Source organism: Seriola lalandi, unplaced genomic scaffold (assembly GCF_002814215.2).
Source record: "Seriola lalandi dorsalis isolate HSWRI2012SDOR001 ecotype SW California unplaced genomic scaffold, Sedor1 jcf7180002054920, whole genome shotgun sequence".
Classification (NCBI taxonomy): domain Eukaryota; kingdom Metazoa; phylum Chordata; class Actinopteri; order Carangiformes; family Carangidae; genus Seriola; species Seriola lalandi.
Window position 1 is genome coordinate 514,423 of NW_019525472.1, and position 21,727 is coordinate 536,149.

At 39.5% G+C, this 21,727-nt stretch overlaps 4 protein-coding genes across 5 annotated transcripts in view; 3 read left to right on the forward strand and 1 right to left on the reverse strand.

The window, feature by feature from the left end:
* The window catches only part of LOC111673545 (5-hydroxytryptamine receptor 3A-like), a 5,997-nt gene extending 4,668 nt beyond the window's left edge, over positions 1-1,329 (forward strand). The window contains exons 8-9 of the mRNA XM_087169902.1: positions 863-969; positions 1,091-1,329. Coding sequence (XP_087026028.1) covers positions 863-969; positions 1,091-1,318 — 335 coding nt within the window. The 3' untranslated portion in view covers positions 1,319-1,329. The remainder of the gene's footprint in view (positions 1-862; positions 970-1,090) is intronic.
* Positions 1,330-3,712: 2,383 nt separating this feature from the next.
* Positions 3,713-8,956, forward strand: LOC111673516 (5-hydroxytryptamine receptor 3A-like). Its single transcript, XM_087169908.1, has 10 exons — positions 3,713-3,749; positions 4,758-4,924; positions 5,313-5,357; positions 5,512-5,621; positions 6,009-6,172; positions 6,289-6,449; positions 6,706-6,916; positions 7,284-7,463; positions 7,924-7,997; positions 8,241-8,956. Exons 1-10 carry the CDS (start codon positions 3,713-3,715, stop codon positions 8,463-8,465), a joined length of 1,374 nt encoding a protein of 457 aa, XP_087026034.1. The 3' UTR covers positions 8,466-8,956.
* A 637-nt stretch (positions 8,957-9,593) lies between these two features.
* Positions 9,594-16,234, forward strand: lrrc59 (leucine rich repeat containing 59). Of its 2 annotated transcripts, none has more exons than XM_023431323.2 (8): positions 9,594-9,766; positions 9,884-9,993; positions 11,605-11,664; positions 12,380-12,538; positions 12,936-13,040; positions 13,136-13,208; positions 13,844-14,035; positions 14,125-16,234. In XM_023431323.2, the coding sequence occupies exons 2-8, from the start codon at positions 9,892-9,894 to the stop codon at positions 14,403-14,405; spliced, it is 972 nt and encodes a 323-aa protein (XP_023287091.1). In that variant the 5' UTR covers positions 9,594-9,766; positions 9,884-9,891; the 3' UTR covers positions 14,406-16,234. The 2 variants fall into 2 exon arrangements, with proteins under 2 accessions (XP_023287091.1, XP_023287090.1); XM_023431322.2 differs by having other exon boundaries at positions 9,595-9,766; positions 14,122-16,234.
* Positions 16,235-17,858: 1,624 nt separating this feature from the next.
* nat9 (N-acetyltransferase 9) lies at positions 17,859-21,194 on the reverse strand. Its single transcript, XM_023431324.2, has 6 exons — positions 20,986-21,194; positions 20,529-20,638; positions 20,162-20,302; positions 19,930-19,989; positions 18,929-19,023; positions 17,859-18,835 (listed from the first exon to the last, which is right to left on the reverse strand). Exons 1-6 carry the CDS (start codon positions 21,060-21,062, stop codon positions 18,686-18,688), a joined length of 633 nt encoding a protein of 210 aa, XP_023287092.1. The 5' UTR covers positions 21,063-21,194; the 3' UTR covers positions 17,859-18,685.
* Between the last annotated feature and the right edge of the window lie 533 nt (positions 21,195-21,727).

A 21,727-nucleotide genomic window follows, 5' to 3' on the forward strand; every position in this document is an offset into this window, starting at 1 on the left:
GTCACGGAGGTGAGACCAGGATCCAGGTGCACAAAGTGTCCTTAGGTAGAGATTAGTTGTTACAAAATAAACCCAATAACTGGCGCTAACTGTTGCAGAGCTGACTAAACCACCTGACAAAACCAGCCTGTTTCTATAAGGAAGTGAGGTAGATAATATGGACTGTGGTCACGACCTGACCTGACTTAACCTCACTGAAGAGCTGTTTAATAATGATGTGAACTGGGAAGAATTTAAATACCTAAAATTACAAAACGTCATGCCAATAACTTCAGACATAAGTCATGGACAATTATTTCTTTTTTTTTATTTCATGAGCAGAAAACACAGTTGATAATATGACAAAAGAAAAACATGATATGAAATACAGCAGTGGCAACTAATGGAAAAAAACATAGAAAAACAGTCGCCACGCTGCCCTGTGTGGAGTATGAAGTCAGATTTTATCTTTTACAATATGTCCATTTTAAAAGATATTAGGCAAATATAAAACAATCTGCACATTGATCACACAAAATACGGATTGAAGTATATCAACATGTCACTGTACTGAGCTGAGTGATTCTCACACAGCACAGGATTATTATTCCCTCTGAACTCTCAGTGAGACCACCGCTCCTACACAGTAAAGCTGCGCCCCCTGCTGTATGAAATCAACACAACAGGACCGCTGTCACAGGGAATTTTCATAATAGTGATTTTAATTTTCCATTAGCATCGTATATATTTTTGCTTTAGATAAACTTAGTAATGGATTGGCAACCTAAAAGCTATTCTTAAACTTCTTTAACTGTTATGATGTATTGTAGGTATTTTTCTAATAATACATACTTGTTAATTGTATTACTTTGAATCTGGTAAGAAAAGAAAAAAACTGTCCTTTCAGAGCTGCACAAACGGACTCAGTGTGTGTGTATCTATGATGGTGATGGTGGACCTTCGTCTGAACTGCTGTCCGTGGCCAAAGAGGTTAGAACTGGATCGCACTTCATCCTCATCACAAAGGACACACACAAAATACATTTAAAATGTAACAGCTGTTACAAGCCACAATTGTATTAACAAGTCTAATAAACCTCTCTTGTATCAGAACAGCAGCAAGCTGGTGGAGGAGTCCCACGCCTTGGAGAAGGTTTCAGACGAGCTGAAGGAGATGGAGAAAACACTGACTCTGCTCCTCAACAGCAGGAAGGACGAGTTCAAGCCCGGCTACTGGACCAGAGTGGCTAAAAGAGTCAACAGAGCTTTCTTTATTTTCTATGTCACAGTGGTCAGTGTGTTTTTAGCTTACATCTTTTTAAAATGGAACAATGCATAGAGATGGTCATTGCTACATAATGAAAACACAATTGAGTAACTGTTTCAATCCAGGTTTATTTGGCACACCTGTGTACCTGTTTTGTTTGCATTGGCCTAGTCACAGTTATACATATGTATTTGTACGATTGATTCATGTCTCATAAGTGCCTGCGAACCATTCCTCTTTTATGGAGCAGTTTCTACTCTGACAGACGAGAGTTAAATACAAAATACAAGTGAATGGAGAAACCACTAATGAGCTGTGATTACTTCCTCTATTCCTGATGCTCCGTCCACTTAAAGGTCAGCACCAACAAGCTGTCTGTTGGTTAATGGTGCCAATTTGTGGGTTGAATGAACAGAATGCAGGACTTGTTTCCACACAGCCATTAAAATCCTGTCATTTTCAATCGTTTCCGCTGAAGCGGTAACCTCACAGTTCCATCAGAGACAGATGGTCTCACCAAGGACTGTCAGACAGCAGCCTGCAACACAACACAAGAGCCACAACAATTTCTCTTCCTTATCTAACTTACAAACAAGCTTTGTCACGCACCTTAGATTGTCCATCCACCACCCCTGGGGAAAAGCGCTGTTAGTGTCAGTTTGGAGACCAGATAACAGTTAGCGGCTCGGCTCCAGCACACTGAACAGTGTAAAAATGTTCCTGCAAATGCTGATTACCCAGCCTCCGCCCCACAAATCACAGTAACATCAACTTTCACATCAGCTGTTTGCGCTCTGAGCACTTAACGGCGGTTTTCTTTTTCATATCTTGCTCTGCGGGAAGAGGCATACATAAAATGATGTGCTCATAAAAGCCTTGATTTCCCACATCTTGGTTTTAGCAAAGCTGGTGAGGTAATGTGTTTGATGTTGTCCATCTATGTTTAGTTCTTCTGTATATTACAGCTCCTTAGGGGCTGTTGATTGCATGTAATGCACTGTATAACTTATGACTAGTCTTGTATTGTAAAATTCTACTACATGTCTTTGCCATGTAATATGGACAATGTATCATACATCCTATCATACATATCTCCATTCTTGCATGAAAATGTTGAAGATTTTTTAATATATGCCTGCTCTCGCTTGAGCCTACATCACGTCTTATGTACTTAGTTCTTCTGAATAGCAGATCTGTGATCAGTTCTGTGGACTGGTTTGAAAACATGTATCAGGATCTGTACAAATAAACAACGGTACAAATATACAGTTGTGTTTATGTCATGGATTTTCAAAGGGCGATTGTGTCTCTAAGTAGTTAGTGATGCATGGTTTAGGGCTATTAAAATAATGATATCATGATAATAGAAAGACATGAACCCTGATTGATTACCTATCTTGATTACTTTCTTTAGGTCTTGCAATGATGTTGCCTCCAGCACTGAAAAGTGTGAGGATCCAGGATCCATAAATAACAATGGCCAAGTCATTGTTTTCTGTTTTTGATTTTTGATTTTTGTCAATAAGCCATGACATTAGGCCAGTTTTCCTCTCACCACCCATAAATATAATAAGTAGAGCTACTCTACTGACATTTACACTTCTCGTCCATATTGAAGAATTATCCCACACAATAAAAGACTTCAACGACTGAACACTATCTGGATGGTTTGGCAAATGTATGCCTGGTTAACTGCCCCACCTCCACCGTTACAGAGCAATGCACAGCTGCCTCCTCGAGCTTTTCTATGGGACCTTCCAATACTGTCTCCCATGTAGTGGATGAGACAATCAAGAATGGGGCTACATGGGCCGCAAATGTGCATTCAGTATTCTTCTAAAACAAGAGACATATTCTCTACTGAGTAACGGATGCCCCACTTCTGAAACATGTTGAAATTGGGACAGAGCCATAGTGGCCGCCAGGATGCGAAGCAGCAGCATCACGGTGATATGAGGAGTTTGAGCCAGAGCACCTCCAAGACTCTGAATGACATGGCTCTCATGGTGGGATCACCAGAGCAGCAGAGTTGTTAGCGCATTAGAAAACATGGGCACAAATCCCCTGAGCAGCAAGTCCCCAGCTGCACTGCTGGCCTTTACTTATCAACCCTTTATAAATGGGGCCTAATCAGAAAGTGGTACCAAATAAATCCAGTCACCAATCTGGGTTCTGCATGACAAATGAAGGAAGTTGTTCAGTGCATTTGGTTTGACAGCACAATTAATCTTCCCACAGAGTGGGAGATTTCAGTGGTTCCCATTGTTTTCTGTTGGTGTTTCAACTGTTAGATTACTGAGATAAAAAAAAAAGAAAAGGGTTCGTCATTTATTTGTCCAGCCCTCTTCCAGTGTGAGGAAGTGATATTTTTTATTGCAATGTCATAGTCAACATTACAGGGAGGACACGGATGCACATTTGCTCGACACACCTCTCAGTGCCTTTGGATTCACTGGTCCTGAACTCATGGTGCCTCTTGGCTTCTTCCTGCTCCTCCTCACAGGTAAGGTTTCTGAGAGAAGTTTAAGACTAATCAAGAGTAATGTGGACAGAAAACAGATGCCGCTGTTGAATTTTTTTTTTTTAATGCTTCATGTTGTGAGCTCCACAAAATAACTTCCACCCACCTCCAATGTTCTTGGACAGAAGCAGAAATCTCAGAGACAAACATTTCAGAATCAGGAGAAATAAACCGCGAGCTATCTGCGTAGCAAGTGCTAAGTGGACCATGAAGCTTATAAGCTTATTACAGTTTATTATGTAATTAAAGAATGACATGCGATGGCAAAAGTGTGGGATTGATTTTCTGAATCAGGTGTTGCTTGGTTGATTTTATTAATATGCATTTGATGTTCTATCACAGATGGATCTTAATGGGGAGCCTAATTAGACAAAGACGAGTGTGAAAATCACTTAGTGGTCAAGTATCTGATAATCCACATGTCTGCCAACATCTGTCCTTGACCACAAGCACTGGGTATTGTTATTACAGTCATTTGTGAGCTGGTGTGTACTATGGATTGATTTTTTGACTGATTAAAAATTCATAATCCTCATTTGGACAGATGGCTTTTTCTGTTTGGGGATCAACATGGGGAACTCCTCGGCAACAGAATTAAAAACGGATCATTTGAACTCAAATTGAAACAGTTTTTAAAAATGGTTTTATGGTATTTTTATTGTATATTTGTAAACTGTGTTTGATGCTGTTTTGTGTGTATTTTATTCTTGATGTATGTATTTTAAAGGCCCATCATTGCAAATGATGTTAGGCTATTAATGCTCTGGTATGTGGTATTTGTTCATGCTCTATACTTGTCACCGTACATATAAACATGAAAATGAAAAAACAATGATATAGTCTGAAGCCGTGGATAACCAGACAAACATACAGAAAGTGCTACTGAAGTTCAAAATTCAAATAAGGAGTATATCAGTATATTTCAATATTTCTCTTATAATCGAATTGTTAATCATCTCTCTCACACTGAATGTGTCTGGATGTTTTTAGCTGTGGACGGGGAGTCCTCTGAGAGAGTGTGTGGTTATCAGGATGTTTTAAACTACCTGAACTTAACCAAAGACAATGTGTTCTACTTCGCGACCCGGCCTGTTAAAGACCACACACAACCCACTGTGGTATACCTGGACGTTTTGCTTAATGCCATCCTAGATGTGGTAAGTGGTTAAAGCTTTAATGTTTCTGATCATTTTTGTTTAAGTCAAGTTTCTGTTATTTACATGGATATCAACAACTTCCCAAAAGATTTTCGATTAATCTGGGAGTAAGTTATTCCATGGGCTAAGTGAAATAGTTACAATGGATCGTACTGCAACGTAGCCATTTCTAAAGCATTGGTTTTGGCTGTTTGTTGACGGCAGCCAGGTATTGTATTACATTAACATTTACTCACTTGGCAGACGCTTTTATCCAAAGCGACTTTCAAGTGATGTTGCTTTAAAATACTGTCTATATGATTACGACTGAGCAGGTTTTATGTTGATAACGTTATGTGTTCTCCAAGTGCTTTCTGTTTTACACGCAGTGTTATTTGCTTGTTTATAGAAAGAGATTGACCAGATATTTATTCCGTACATTTGGATTACCATGGTGAGTTTTCTTATACTCTACAGCATTTGAATTAATCCTTACTTCTCTCTTACTTCCCCCGCAGACTCACATTTCCCTCATCCTCACTTTCATTACTATTCTGTTTTATCTTCTGATGTTTTTTCCTAAATTTCCCCTTTGTTTTCCTCTGTAGCACTGGAACAATCAACACATTTTATGGAATGCCAGTGAGTTTTGTGGCATTTCCAGTGTTTCTATTCCTGCTGAATTCCTGTGGAAGCCGGATCTCAAAATTAAAGAGACGTAAGTGTATGTTTGTCACCGAGACAGATTGGCCTGAGTGGTGGCAGCGTGTCCAGCTCCTTTAATACAGCCATGGTGTTTCCTCAAAGCTAAAGGCCTTTCACCCAAGTCCACACCCCTCTGCTGTCTGCATGCTGTCCAGTTAGAAGAAGCTTTTGTACTTTTCACAGATGTGAAGTTGGTAAGAAAATGATCCTCTGTCTATCGATAGTCCAGTCAAGGAATTATTTTCTGCAACTTTACATTTGTTTACAAGACGTTAGCTGTCACTATTCATATCCTCATTGTGTCAGTGTTGATGTTTCCTCAGTTGATGTTCTCTAGTAGAACTATAATACGGGCATGCGTGTGTGTTTATAAACAGTATCTCTGTGTGTCATCATACAGGACAGAAAACGCCTCTCCAAGTCCCCGTCTCACTGTCATGAATGACGGTGAGGTCTTTCTTCTGAACGACCAGGCGTTTGTCAGCAGCTGCAGGATGCAAGTTTACAAATTCCCCTTCGACATTCAGACCTGCACCCTCTCCTTCAGCTCTGTCGTTTACTCGGGTGAGTCAGAGTCACCAGATACAGATACGCCACCAGATAACACCGCATACAATACGATCCTTCTTTGTCTAACCTGCTAAGAAACCTCACAGTTTTATTTTTATCTCCCTCCTCAGACACGGAACTAGAGCTTTCTCATTCCATGAGCTCTTCAGACACCACGGAGTGGTCTCACGAGATGATGCAGACCCAGTACGAGTGGCTGTTCATCGACATGACAGTTACCAACAAAACTGTTGAGAGATTTTCGTGGACAAAGGATGTAATCATTTACACTGTACGTAGCCCTGGCTGCATGTTGTGTTTGTACTGTCCCACAAAAATTAACAGACAGCTTTTCAGATTCAAACATGAGGTCTTGTAACTCATGAAATATCTTTTCATTTTTTTCTTTTCTGGCTCTCTTCCTTCTTCCTTCCTTTTAATTCTTCTTAATTTTCTTCATTTATTTTTCCTCCCTTCCTTTTATTATCCATATCTTCTTCTTCTTCTGCAGCCTTTCTCAAGTAATTAACATTTAAATCATTTCACAGATCAAAATGAAGAGGAGGTCTGCCCTCTACATCATCAACTTCATAGTACCCATCCTGTTCTTCTTGTGTCTGGACTTGGCCTCCTTCCTGATCTCAGACCACGGGGGCGAGAAGCTGAGCTTCAAGGTCACCGTGCTGCTTGCTGTCACTGTGATGCAGCTTATTCTGAATGAAATCCTGCCTTCCTCGTCAAACAGGATTCCACTTATAGGTAAAACTGATGGGAATGTTGTTAGTTCTGCAGGTATGGTCATAACCTAAATTAACAAATCTCATTTTTGAACTGAATATGGCTTTAGATTGAAAAGCGATCACCAAGGTAAATACACACCGTCCTCTGGGGAACATAAATGTTAGTACAAACTTTTATCTCATTCAGCCGTAGTTGTCCTGATATTTAGGCCCAGACCAAAGTGGTGGATGACTCACAGACGCTGCCATGAGTCGCACCGCCTGCGTGGCTGATAAGAAACAAGGATATCAGTCTTGCCTTTATTGGACTATACTTCATATGAGTAGTAACAGCACATATACTGGCTCAATGTATAGACTTGAATGAAGCTGCTTTCTCCCTTCAGCTGTCTACTGCCTTGGGATTTTTGGTCTGATGCTGCTCAGCCTCCTGGAGACGGTTTTCATCATGTATCTGTTAGATAGAGACTCTGCATCCCAAGAGAGTGAGACAGATGAAGACCAAAGGCTGAGTGAGGACCATGGGGACAAACGAGGCAAAGGCAACTCCCACGACTGTGAAGGAGGTCAGAATCACTGTAAAAAAGATGTAGTTTATATTTATGTTTATATGGATATACCCAAAGACAAAGGCACACACCTGCAGCCTGTTGCCCCAGCTGAACGTAAGTTTTATTGCAAGTTTGAGTGCAGGTTACCACTAAACCCAAAACTTTTCTCACTTTTTTCAGTCGCTTTTGCAGTATGTTGACCCGTCTGGGCCAAAGGAACGTGGATGCAATAAAGGAACTGGGATGTACTTTACACTTTATATAAACTTAAACATAGCTGGTGCAACAGTCAACTGGTCAATCTGTGCAGAGGCAAAGAAGCTACTCTGTTGTAATTGTACTGTTACTGTGATGTCCACCTTTAGTTCCCTTCTGAATAATGTGAAACAGGCACGTTTATAACTTACAATACAGACTGGCTCCTTATACAACTTTGAATATGCTACAATCTTTTGTGCCTTATATGTCCTTCCAGAAGAGAAGAAGTGGAGTCAGTGTTTATGTGTCCATGATGTGTCTGCTGATGAAACGCCAACTGAACTGCTGAAGGTTGGGATTACGTTACACTTTATACGTGCAACACGTGTGATAAAAAAAACAAAACTAACATGGCATATTATAGAAAAAAGCAAACATGAGTTACAACATGGAGGTAGTTTTTTAATCCCTCATCTTTCTTACTATACTGTACACAAACGTCAGAATGTCAAAAGCCACAGCTGGTGATGTTGTTTATGTTATTTGGTTCATAATTGCAGGAATTAACCACAGTCTTCAAAACCGCTGTTTCAGGTTAGCAGCAGCCAACTGTCGGACGTGTCACAGGGCTTTGACAAGCTTTCAGATGACGTGAGGGAGGTGGTGAGAACCCTGAATCTGATCCTCCACAACAGGAAGAAGGAAGGAAAGCCCGCAGGCTACTGGGCCAGAAAAACCAAAACAATCAACAAAATTTTCTTCATTTTCTATGCCACAGCCTGCACTCTGTTTTTAGTCTGTATGTTCTCCAACTGGTAGACTGCACAGTAATTACAGTGCTACATGACACATGATTGACATATATTATGATTATTAACAAGACTTATCACATGAAACTGAATCCCAGGAAAGCTTTCCTTATATGTGTGTATGTGTGACTGGGCACTAACCTTGTAATCTGTGTTCACACCTGTGACTGGTTGCATCAGGTATTTGTAAATCCTGCACTAGGTTTGTGTGTAAAGTCTTTCTTATATAAAGATTCACAGGTCAGTAATGCGTTTAATATGTAATATGCACAATGTTCAATGAATCCACCGAATTTGTAATATATAGAAAAAATTAAGCATGCTGGGGTAAACATACTAAACATACATGCTGCCCCAAGTTCCAGTATGAACTTGTCAGTCACGATGTTCATCCAAATCTGCATCTGCAGCTTCTTTATGGATTAATTTTAATGGAGTAACAGTCCTGTGATCTGAAAACATGTATCAGTCTATGTAGAAAAATAAACAATAAAAACAAAACGTCCTTCTGCTTATTTCTTTGTACTGTACATTTGTTTTACCAGCAGCTTGTTTTGAACCAATGTGGATGGAGTTATTTATAGATATATATACACTCAGTTGTTGGAGTCACCTGAGGCCAAATGTGAACGGTGTTTAAATCTACTGGGAAGGGCTGACAGGACAGTATAATAAGTGTTGCCATATATGTCACCTATAAGGGGATATATTATTATCACATATATACATCCTCTGGATATATGAAGCTATACGTTTATAACATATATGAAATACCCATAGTAAAATTTGTATATGTATATGTATTAAAAATATGTATGTGATAAATCTTTACATAGAAAACATATGTTTTCCATGTAAAAATTATGTGTAAACATTTGTTAACATTATATTTTAATTCATTTAAACAAGTCTATTCTAGTCTCACACACACACACACACACACACACACACACACACACATATGTATATATATATATATATATATACCTCCTCCTCTGTTGAGAGATGGTTTCTCTTCTTTCATATAGATCCTTCTGTTTTTATTTTTTTACTGTCACTATTTATTTATTTTTTGATATGTGCTCACCTCCGGTGCTGCAAGGGGCGCTGTTCAATTCAACGTCTCCGCGCTGTCGTTCAATCAGTGACGTGGATTTTCATTGAGGCAGTCACCGCTGCCCAAAAAACACAGACTCACCAACATTTCAGAGCTTTTTCCACGAACTTTCCTCATTTTTAGCAGCTGGGCCGCTGATTTTCTCTTCGCCGTTTCTCACGCCGACCACAGTTTTGTCACAGCTTTCATTTCAGGTGAGCAGACCGTGTGGACCGTTAACGTTTCAGGTGTTTCCTGTTGTTAAACTTGGCTCAAAATTCCCTCATGTCAGTGTTTTATTTCTCAGACTCTGCTGTGTGTTTTTCTCACAGACTCCAGAATGAGTAAAAACAGCAAAGTGTTGAACCTGAAGGATAAAATCAGCGGTAATGAAGTGGACCTGAGCCTGTGTAACCTCACTGAGGTGCCAGTCAGAGAGCTGGTAAGTTGCTCGTGGTGTTTGTGTTGTTAAAATGTTGTTAAATTACACAAATAACATTAAAACAGTGGACTGTGGCTTCAGATTGAAGACTCATCCTGCTGTGGTTTCAGCTGATAAGGTGTCACGATGTTTCTTGGTTAAAATGCTGATTAAATATAATATACAATTTCACAGTGGTGGAAAGTAACTAAGAACATTTGCTGAAATATTATGCTTAAAGATAATTCTCATTACTTGTACTTTAGTTGAATATTTCCAATTTATTCTACTTTATTCTTCTACTCTACAGAATTTACATACAAAACACATTATCACCTTATAAAATATTACTTGAGTCAAAGTATAAATACTGGTCAAATATTACTCCAATACAAGTGAAAGTTGTTCAGTCAATTTTTCATTTTCATGCCTTATTATACTATGACATTTTTATGTCGTAATTAAGCAAAACCGGTTGATTAGTTTAGGTTAGTTCATATTATGTATGTAAATATAAAATATAGACTTGTATGTTTAAATTTAATAAGAAATTATTATGAAAATCCTATACAAATAGAATTTTAATAAGCATGTCGTTTTAATAAAGTTGCATTTTATTATGAGTATTATATATATATATGTTATAAACTTAAATCTTCACATTTTTATGCCTAAACTCATAGTATTGTGAAGCAAAAAAGTCATAGTATGATAACGCCTTAATATAGTAAGGTATAAAAATGTCATAGTATTCATGGTGACATTTTCATGGGATTATTCGACAGCAATTAAACTCATATTCGACAGCAATTCAACTCATAATTTGATATATCCACCATTTTATGTTTACTCCTGCTAGCAACCTGACTGCTAGCCTACAGAAGACAGAAGCCAGGGTTAGCTTGCTAGATAGCACTAGCTAACATGGTTAAATAACATCACTTGACATTTTTCTGGTGACGTTAGGTACCACTGTCATATCCTCACATGACGTGAGCCTTCAGATAGCTCCGCCCTTCGAGTTAATCAAATGCTAACATGCCCAAATCAGTTGTCTTGGAGACGCAATCTCTTGGAGGGCACATAGGAATGATCTAATATGGCTTCACTCCAAACATAGTGCGAATGAGTTCACCCAAACATTAGTAGGGACATGTCCATACCGTCCATATGCAAACCTACGCCCGTGGATTATAGATACCTACATAGATGTTTTCAGTTACTGAGGCTGATTAGACTCAAGTTGGAGTTGTGCGAGTAATTTCCGCTGTAACAAAACTATCAGGATGAGCTCATGAGGTCCCTGTGTGATCTTATTTTGCAAGATAATAACCTGTGTGGACAGTATATTATCTTGTCCAAGTAAGATTGAAAGAAAATAGCTTTCAGGACCTTTAGGGACTCTTCTGCAAAATCATTACTTTTACTTTGAATACTTTTTGTACATTTTGCTGTTAAAACTTCTGTACTTTTACTCAAGTAGAATTTTGATTATAGGACTTTTATTTGTAACAGAGTATTTTTAAATTGTGGTACTTTTATTTTTATGTTAGTCAAGGACCTGAGTACTTCTTCCACCACTGCAATTACAGCCTATATTAAACTGACTTATGCTATTATTGATCCCAACAGGCTTTATTCCCCAAAGCAACCGTTGTGGATTTGTCTTGCAACAACATTACCTCCCTTCCTGTGAGTATGAACACAATCATACTGTAGTTAAACACACCATTTTACCCCTTGAATATGTGGTTCCCAACCTTTTTTGTCTTGTGAGCCCTATATTGAGTTAGGAGCAGTTGAACCGTGGACTAACCTACTCTTAAGAGGTAAAAGTATCCAGAGAAAATTCAAGAAAATGTAAAACTGAATCTTATTTTCTTTTATTACACTTCATCCCTTTTAATTGTTTTATAAACCCTCATATTTCCCCTGGACACTTGGTGGAAAACCACTGCTTTAAGTGTTTAAAGTATTTCAATTTCAAAAAGATTTAATTAAAATCTCCAAGCAAAAGAAGTAAGGTTTTGAAACTGTTTGAAATTAAACAGTAAGAAAATATTATTTTAGGTGATGTGAAACAAATGTGTTTTACTTTTCCAATAATAACACTCTGAACTACTTGGAGGTGGTTTGGCCTTAGTTAAATAAAGATTAATGTGAGTTTAAATTTATTTTAAGTCTGTTTTTTAAGTCTCTCACACCTTCTAGGTCACTTCAGCAGACTCTGGTAGCTGATGCATCTCTAATACCTTGTTTCTACTTGTGTCATAACTTTATTTAGAGCTGCTCCATTCATCCTGTCATTAAACTCCTCTGCAGGTTTTCCTCACCTCAGTGGTGAACAAACAGAGAACATTAAGACTGATGTTCTTTTTTTCTTTGGCGGGGTTTGTTTTTCCTGCAGCCAGAGTTCTGCAACCTGACCCACCTTGTCAAAGTGGATCTGAGTAAAAACCAGCTTACCTGTCTACCGGATGACCTGGGGAACCTGGCCAACCTTCAACATCTGGATCTGTACAACAACAAGCTGACTGTCCTGCCTGTCAGCTTCTCTCAGCTCAGGGTGGGTGCCAGACAGGAGCTGTGTTTGTTCCTGTAACACGTGTATGTCCTGATCCAAGTAACATAAAGCTGCAACATCAGTATGTGTGTGTGTAAAATCAAGAGTGTGACCACCCAGCTCCTATTCAGTTTTTACACTTCATACTTTAACCTGAAGTTGTTTTCTTAAGTGAATAGATTGACATGTCAGTGTGCTTACTGCCTTTCTTCCTGAGTAGTTGAAGAGAAGATTAATACCACTCTCATATGTATATAGTAAATATGAAGCTTAAGTGTATGTCAGACTATTTCTTTAATGGTAAATACTTGGTGATAGACTTGAGCGTGTGCTAACCTCTGCTGAGTGTAGTCAAACCTCACATCCTATTTAACTTTGGCTTGTGTGTGTTTGTGCACAGAGTCTGAAGTGGTTGGATCTGAAGGATAACCCGCTGGAGCCCGTCCTGGCCAAGGCAGCAGGAGACTGTCTGGATGAGAAGCAGTGCAAACAGTGCGCCTCCAAGGTGACAGAGAAATACAGAGTGATCAATCAACCAGTTTACACATAGTATTTAAATTGTAAGTGTCCAAAACTTAAAAGTCTGCGGTTTTATTTCAGGTTCTGCAGCACATGAGATCCATTCAGGATGAGGTGGATCGTGCACGAGAGAAGCGCCTGTTGAGGGAAAAAGGTTGGTATCAGGGAAAATTTCTATTTGAGCTTGGAAACAATTTCAGAACAAGTTGTGGGAGATGACCGATTGCATTTTGCTCTATAGATTTAGACACCAAACCTCAACACTTTTTTGGTGCAGACCGGTATGTTTCAGTAGCAGAGAGCGTCTACTCGGATTCGGAGTCTTGTTTACTTGCTTGTTCAAGTACAAAAAAAAGGTTAAAAATTTTGACAGTTTCATTTAAAAAGTAAGTGTATTTGAAAGTAAGTGAAACTCAGATACCATGTCATATGCACCTGCAGCATTTTACTGTTGTAGCTGGTTGGGAAGGAGCTAGTTTTAACTACATCAGATACAGTTTGATAGTATTTTTACAAGTGGTTTCCAACCTGGGGGTCACAATACAATTCTGGGGGGTTGTAAGATGATTAATTATAGTTGGCCACAAACAAAAAGCAAAGTTGTGGTTGTTTTGTTGGACTTTCCTCCAACTTTTTTAGCCTCATAACAGTTTTGCTGCTGAGATGTCGAACTGAGGATGAAGTGCATTTTATTTATGACAGGAAACCGGGAACAAGCCTCCTGAGACACAATTAAAATAATGTGCTGTCATTGGCATATGTGACATTTCTCTTCATCCCTCAACCCAGAGCTGGAGAGGAAGAAGGAGGCGAAGCAGAGGGAGCGGGAGGCCAGAGAGAAGGAGGCTCGTAAACGGGAGAAGGCAGAGGAGAAGGAGAAGAGGAGGAAGGAGTACAACGCTCAAAAGGCGGCCATAGCTGCACAAGAACAACAGAAGAAGAAGAGCGAAGAGAAGAAGAAAAAGAACGGACAGGCAGCAGGTGGGAATAAAGGTCTGGAACGATGGATAGATGTTTGTCGTATTATAGAAGTCGTTCTAATGTCATCCTCTCTCGTTTAATCTCAGCAGGTAAAAAGGTCGTCGTGGAATCGGCTCCTAAACCTCGACGTTCTCTCATTGGCCTGTTGTTCAAGCTCCTCCTCCTGCTGCTATTGGGATTGGCCGGCGTCGTCACCGCCTGCCGCCTGACCGACCTGCAGAAGGAAGACGTGTGCGTGCCGATCAACGTCGCCGTGGACGACAGCCTATTCTGGGCCAGAGAGCAGGAGGGTGTGGTCAGACAACTGGTGCAGAATCTGTCATCTGCTGCGAAGGAGTTTCTTGAATCCACACAAACGTCTAAGAACTAAACACTCACCTGCTTCCATCAAAACTCAGAGCTGCAGGTTTTCACTCTCACCTGTGAATCCTAGGATTTTTTTTTTATTATTTTAAATATGCTGAAATCATAATTCTCATTAAGATGGGCAACCCTGCATCCCCTCACCCTGTTTGTGGTGCTGGGAGGTGGAGTCTGTACAGATTGACAAAGGGGGATGGACAAATGTGTCAAAATCATCTTAAATTCCTATGGAATTGTTGTCGCTCTTGTATCCTCTTTGTACTACAGCCTGTTTTTAAAAAAAAAAAAAAAAAAAAGAGCCATCATCTTAAATGTTTCACCACCCACCATGTTTTGCACTTGGACCAACACCAGGGGTTCGGTTTGTGTTTCAGTGCATGGCATGGAGTGCGGGTGGCATTTGAGAGATGATCAGTGAAATGTCAGGTGGCCCTGTCTGTGCTGCACTGCAGTGTCGAGTCGCATGTTAACCGCCGGTCAGAGTTGTGCATCAGCCAATCAGAGTCAGATGTGGCAGTCTGAGCATGTGCAGCGAAGGCTTTGTGAATGTAGAGCTCGATCGTCTTTGCTCTCCGCCGCCTTTTAGAGTCTTAAATCAGTTAAAGCAGCTAAATCTCACAAAACCGTCTGCCACGCAAACTAAAACCCAACTGATACACGAGCAGATTTCAACTAATCACGGATATATCTGGCGTATATGTCGGCTGATGACTAACAAGAAGCTGCAGCAACAATGCCAAAGACAGTGTTGTCATTACATAGTTTGTCCACCAGAGAGCAAAATGTCCTGCTAAGTAAGTTATGCATCTTGGTCACAACTCTGTAATAAACAAATTTAAAGGGTACTTATAGCAAATGTTTTTGTATTTATTTTAGGACTGCAGCAAAAAAAAAAAAAAAAAAAAGTTTGACATTTTTTCACTATTTTTGAAAAATTACTGTAATGATTAATCACTCATCAAATATAGTTGCTGATTATTTTCCTGTGGATGGACTAATCGTTTCAACCCTAGTTTGTTTGAAAGAATAAAAAGAATATCAGCCGATATATTGTCATCATATTTTTCTTAAACTCAACTCTAACAGTGATATCTTTACTGGCCTTTAAAATCTGGTATCAGTCAGGCTCTTGCCAAAGCACAAAAATGATGTATCAGAGATTTTGCATGTGTTAACCCTTCTGTTACATGCTACATCACAGATAACTGTTTTGCAAATCATGCTTCAGACTTTTGAATGATTTGTTCCTGCTTCCCTGCTGTCACTGGTTTCCATTCATATCCACACAGTCTGAAAAGTAGTTAGCAGACTTTTGAAACTTGCTGGAGTTGTTTAATTCATCACACTGAACGTGAAGCTTCCAATAATTTGTCAAAGCCGTGCACATTCAAATCTGCACCTCCAATAAACAAGAATGAACTGACTGATTAATGTTTCAGACTGTACAGACAAAATAGAAACCAGTGGCTGCACAGAAGTTTGAAGAATACAGAAATGCAACAGCAGCACATTTGCAAAAAAAGGTTATAAATATAAAAAAAAGGTTATAGCAAGTATTCACGTTTTGTTGCTAAGGGGATATCACATAAATATAGTACGGTCCTTTTTGTGCAGTGGTCACAGCATTTGACTGCACAGCATCTGGTGAATAAAGGACAAACTTTCAAATGCCTTTCTTCTTTGTATCTGACAGATATGACTTTCTTGTTCTCTTTCAGTTTTAACCGGTGATTTTTGAAATGAAACATTTGCTGCCTTTGCTGCACTGGTTCTTGTACAGCTTTGTCCATGCTCAAACATCGTCAGTGTCATTAAATGGCTACGCACTGCAAGAAACATTTGAGCGTCGTGTTTTTGTAGCAGAAGAATAACCATTCAATGTCAGCTTGTGGTACTCGACACATTTTAGTCGATCTTAGAGTTAAGTCCAAATTGCATTATTATAATTGATTTATTCTTCCATAACAATTTAAAACTTTTAGTCCCCTAAAGCTTTCCACGTGGAGCTGAGGATGCTGCAGTACGTGACATAAAAACAACTTTATATCACAGGATCAAAAATGAACTTTATATTGTATTTTTTTCAGTTTCTATACAAAGACAAACTAACATACAGGGTTGATTTAAAGACAGAAAGGACATTTCAATAACATCTCCACCACAACAGCACGGAGCTCAAGAAACTGTAAACAAATGTATTTGCATTATGGGAAATATCCATTTCCTGATCCACACATTAGACCTCCATAGTCAATTCTGCAAACGTTAATGTGAATGAGCTCATATGACGTCTGACACATGAGACCATAAACCACGTCATATGACAGAGAGAAGCCTGTGAGAGCCAGTGACCACAGTCACCATTAGCCTGATGAAACTAATCAATCTGGCAAATTTATATCAATCTAGGAAATAATAAGTTATAATGAAATTAGTTATTGTGCTTTTCACAGTAATGGAAGTCCAACTAGATTAAGAGCCCACAGCCATGTTAGCAGCTCAGTGAGGCTGTTCTAAGACACAACGGTACCTCGAGCTAAATGCTAACATCAGCATGCTAATGTTTAGCAGCTACAATGTTTAGCATGTTAGTTTAGCCTGTTAGCATGCTAGCATTTGCTAACTGGCACAAAGTACGACTGAGGCTGATGGGAATGTCATTAGTTTTGCAGGTGTTTGGTTATAGACAAAAGTATTGGACAAAGAACGATGATGACTGATGGTGGATCAGCAAAGTGATAACAATCAAGATATTCCGCTAAAAAACAGAAATGCCAACCTCATAGTGGCACGAGAGGAAAAAAGAATTAGACGCTCACCAAAGTCATCAGGAAACCCAACTTAAAATTACGATCACATTGCATTTATTTATATCTTTACGCCAAATAACTCTTTCCGGTCTTATCTTTGGCTAATGTTCAATTCAAACTGGAAATTATTAAATGTAAATAAAATACAGAGGTGAGATTATCTGAACATTTTTTTTTTAAATTACCTTAAAAAGAAAACAAAAACTACATGCAAATAAATTTTAGTCTAACTTAACTTGGGTTGATCTGTCGTGATCTATTCCAGTCGAGTTGGAAATAACACACTGGGTGGCTTCAACATGTAGAATGATAGGCCTCCATTTCACATGTGGGGTCATGCAGTTTGATACCAAAGGCGTTAGATCAATAAAGCTCATGCACTTGACATTTAATCTCAACCACCAGCCTTCCTGTCCTGAACGAAGAAAATTATGAGAAATGCAGCCGACTAATGCTGCAATTAGGAGGAATGTGAGACAAACATGTTTGCTATAATGCACAGGAGATGCGTTTCACTCAAGTGGAAATGCTTCTCTATCTGACATGATTTTTTTTTATGTATTCAGGGTCATTTTCTGCACTTACATTTTAAAGAGAACATCTTTAAACCCTTAGTAATACCCCTGTTTTTGTATACAAGCCAAAACAGCTACACACAGAATTAGTTTTTTTAATTTCTATGCACTGCTGTTACAACACAAGCACTTGTAGTTGCAGTGATACTGGGATCTTAAAATGCCTAACCCAGACAGAATCATGATGATTTGTGCTTTAAAATCATGTATGGTCTATAAAAGTTGCACAAAGACTCAACTGGATGCCAACCCAAATAAAATGAACCACTTCCACTAGAAACCACCAGACGTTTCTATCCTTCATCTTTCATATTTCTCTCTCTCTCTCTCTCTCTAGTGCTCATCATCAGAGACTACCACAAATGCTTCATAGAAAAGGAGTTAGTCTGGACATAGAAAAAAAAAAAAAAAACAATGACTGGCCTTTTAAATGATTATAAAGCTTCGTTATATTTTCCCCATTAAAAGCGCCATTGGGGAAAAAGCCAATTTAATGGAACTTTGTGGGCTTTTAGTGTGGACGGAAAAGCTTTTCTTCTTCCTGTGGTTTTCAATTTTAAAAGGAACACTGACATTTTAGAGAAAGCACCTCTGGGCACAGTCAGGCTAGCTGTTTCCCTCTGCTTCCAGTCTTTGTGCTAAGCTAAGCTAACCAGCTGCTGGCTGTTGCTTCATATTAACTGTACAGACATGAGAATGGTATCACTCCTCTCATCTAGAGACTATGTTACATGCACGTGTGTGTGTGTGTGCGTGTGTGTGTGTGTATGTGTGTGTGTATCAAAAAGTCCAAACCACACAACGGTTTTCAGCATGGCGTCCCCGGGTTTCTTCAGCTGTGCAGAATGATCTGCTTCACAGCTGGAAGTCTTTAGGATGTGAGGATGCGTCGCTACGACACTTTACTGTGAAACCAGTTCCTGCCTGTTGCCACAGGTCTGTGTGTAGTCCCTCTCCTTCATGAAGGTCGTGTCGTCCAGCAGCTTCGTCCGAACACACTCATCCACCGTCATCTCAAGGGTCACCTCTTTGAACACCTTACACACCGACACCTGCCGCGGACACGAGGTGTGACGGTCAGATCCACTTACAGAGCTTCTACATTTTCAGGCTCGTCACACAGTGAGAACACGTGATCTTATTACCTCCTGGAAGTGGAGTTTCTTGAACATGCCGATGCTGACCTCGTTGTCCAGCCCAATTTTCGCTTGAAACTTTTTGACCCCGAGTTTGGTGGCTCCTGGTGGAGGACAAGACAAGACACTGATCACCACCATTCACATTCAGAAATGCACAAACGCCTTATTTCTTTTTCAAATTAAAACTATGTCAAAGCCACTATAAGTAGAATTGTTCTGTGATGGTGGCATCTTTCAGAGACCTTTTTTTTTTTTTTTTGGTGAAAGTTAGTGCAGATTATGTGTCGCTCTCTTCCAGTGTCATGTTTGTTGTTGTCTGATTTCTGGTGTTTTGATCATTGCTCATCAGTTTGCTTTGCCATAGCCATCTACGGTGGCCCTGAGAGCTCAATGCACTGAAGAAAACACATGCAAATATAAAAAAACGCTCTGCAAATTCACAAAACACAACAGAAGTGTTTCTAGGGGTGTCCTGGCCATGTTCATGACTTTTATCTTTTTGATTTATTTTTTGCCTTAATTCCTTGAGAGAGCGAGAGAGAGAGAGAGAGAGAGAGAGTTGCAGTTTGCATGTTTTCTTAAGTTGCAGTGCGTTGAGCTCTCAGGGCCACCGTACCAATCAGTAGCAGGTGATCCCATCATTTTCGGTTGACACAGGAGCTGCAGTTGTGATTATTAGGAGCAGTTAAAAACAAAAACAACAAATTAAGAGTTGTTATTTCTGTAAATCAATCAGTCTAATCCACTGCTCTGTCTGATCCACTGATGTGGCAATTGTTCTTTCTTATTTTTCTGGCTCTAGCACAGGTTGGCAACAACGAACATAACACTAGACCAACTTCAACTGCTCAAAAATAGAAAATTGGGCAGCAATTCAAAAGGTCTGGTACCAGGAAAAGGTGGCATCCAAGTCAAGCTTTAACCTGCTGTAAGTAACACATTTCAGGTTCATTTAGGCTGTTAACAAGCGTTAAAGAATCTCCTGACAGCCTGTATAAGCTACTCACCGTAACACATCATCATGCGTATCACCTCCTTCCCGATGCCCCTCCCTCTGTAACTCGTCTCTAGTAAAACACAAGAAACTTTATCAGCATCAGGGAAGTTTGGCGTCAAAATAGAGAGATGCATGTGGGAAACGGTTGATGTGTTAAAAACAAAACACCAGCTGATTTTAGATGTTTCAGAAGCTTTTATTTGCCTTTGGATAATTTTCAAGATAAACTCATTGGGCTTCACCTGCTATCATGATCTCCAGCTCAGCCAAGGAGGGGTCTGTGGGGTCAGTCAGGAAGATGTTGACATCTCCCACCATGCACTGCTCCTCCTCTACACCGGGGTCTGCCCACCGCTGCTTGTCCAGGATGATGAATGTGCACTCTAGCAAAATAAAATAAAACAAAATAAATCAAATACAACAGCTTTGCTTTCTAACAAATCTGAAGGATGACGGTATGAATGTATAAAAAGAGAGTCCAGTAATTCATATTAAATAAATAAATAATTATCTGTTAATTGTGTGGTGGCCCCTGGTTGGTAGCCACTGCTTTAGGGTATTTATATCTGTCATTTTGTGTGTGCACATTGTAGGCAAATGACCCCTCACTGTCATCATCCTCCCTCCAGCTCTGCTGCATGTCGTACTCCTGTTCCAGGGTCAGCGGCTCTGAGGCCGTCAGCTGCTGCAGCTCAGGAGACTTCATCCACTCATGATACCTGACGAGTGAAGACAGGTGGATAAGAGAAGAGGGGGCTGCAGGTTTCCACAAGTTAAACTTAATACTTCATCTGGATGCCAAAGGACTGAATTTAGATTCTGATTATTATTATTATTACTATAACTGCTCAACTTGTATTACACTAGTCTAAGAATACAGGCTACAGGCAGGCATGGTTAAATTCAGGCATTGAATCTAAAATAATAAAAGCAGCCTGTAAAACCTTTTCAGGATAATTAAAACACGCTAATAACAAGAGGACACCAGCAGAGGAACAAATGATAGTAGAGACAAATGAATAACTGAATAAAGAAAACACAGACGGACTGATCAGCTGTTCGTTACCTGGGCACGTGCTCTGCATTGTAAGGAACCAACACAACTCTGTGTCCCTCGAGTAAAGTGTTCTCATTTACCTTCATGGCGCCAAATCAGATATAAAAGATATAAACCACCAATATGACTGAAAATAACTTCACTGATTCACGTTGATGTCCATGTTGCCAGCTCTCACTCAGGACTTCCTCCTTCACACTCGCTGGTTCAAACTGCAGCTGCACTCACTGACATAAAGGCGGATGTCGCCACCTGCTGGATATAATGTGGCTGTACATATAAACTCACGCACATAACAAATTAGAATATGTTTTAAAATAAATAAAGTAAAATAAAAGCACGTCATTACTGCGCTGCTAAAGCTGTAAACCTGTAGACTATCAAATGAAAATAGGAGTTTACAGTCTGCATTTATTACAATCAAATTATTACCAAATGTATTTTTTACCCCCATGTATTCCAGTTTCTTTAAATTTCTTATTTAACGCTTCCTACACTTGCGTAGCTGTTTTAAACTTATTTTCATTTATACAACAGTTAGTTCCGACCAAGTAATTTGATTGGACGACAGGCTGAGTGCTGCGACAGAGTACAACAGCACTGGGACTTTTAACTACATGTATCACCGCGCTTCACAGGTGATCTCGTTAATTAGTGTTACATTAACAGTTGTGTGCACTGTGCAGGTCAGGAAAATGTTTATGTGTTGCTTAGCAACAGTCCAGTTGCGGGGCTATTTGTGCCTGCATTG

Bases quoted from the DNA above. Each gene is read 5' to 3' on its own strand.
- LOC111673516 (XM_087169908.1), top strand. From the start codon at position 3,713: ATGGTGCCTCTTGGCTTCTTCCTGCTCCTCCTCACAG. The intron at 5,622-6,008 runs GTAAGTGTATGT...GTCATCATACAG, and splicing joins GATCTCAAAATTAAAGAGAC to GACAGAAAACGCCTCTCCAA. The intron at 7,464-7,923 runs GTCAGAATCACT...ATGTCCTTCCAG, and splicing joins CTCCCACGACTGTGAAGGAG to AAGAGAAGAAGTGGAGTCAG.
- lrrc59 (XM_023431322.2), top strand. From the start codon at position 9,892: ATGAGTAAAAACAGCAAAGTGTTGAACCTGAAGGATAAAATCAGCGGT. The intron at 12,539-12,935 runs GTGGGTGCCAGA...GTTTGTGCACAG, and splicing joins TCAGCTTCTCTCAGCTCAGG to AGTCTGAAGTGGTTGGATCT. The intron at 13,209-13,843 runs GTTGGTATCAGG...CCCTCAACCCAG, and splicing joins GCGCCTGTTGAGGGAAAAAG to AGCTGGAGAGGAAGAAGGAG.
- nat9 (XM_023431324.2), bottom strand. From the start codon at position 21,062: ATGAAGGTAAATGAGAACACTTTACTCGAGGGACACAGAGTTGTGTTG. The intron at 20,303-20,528 runs GTGAGGGGTCAT...TTATTTTGCTAG, and splicing joins CTGGAGGGAGGATGATGACA to AGTGCACATTCATCATCCTG. The intron at 18,836-18,928 runs GTAATAAGATCA...TGTCCGCGGCAG, and splicing joins AGAAACTCCACTTCCAGGAG to GTGTCGGTGTGTAAGGTGTT.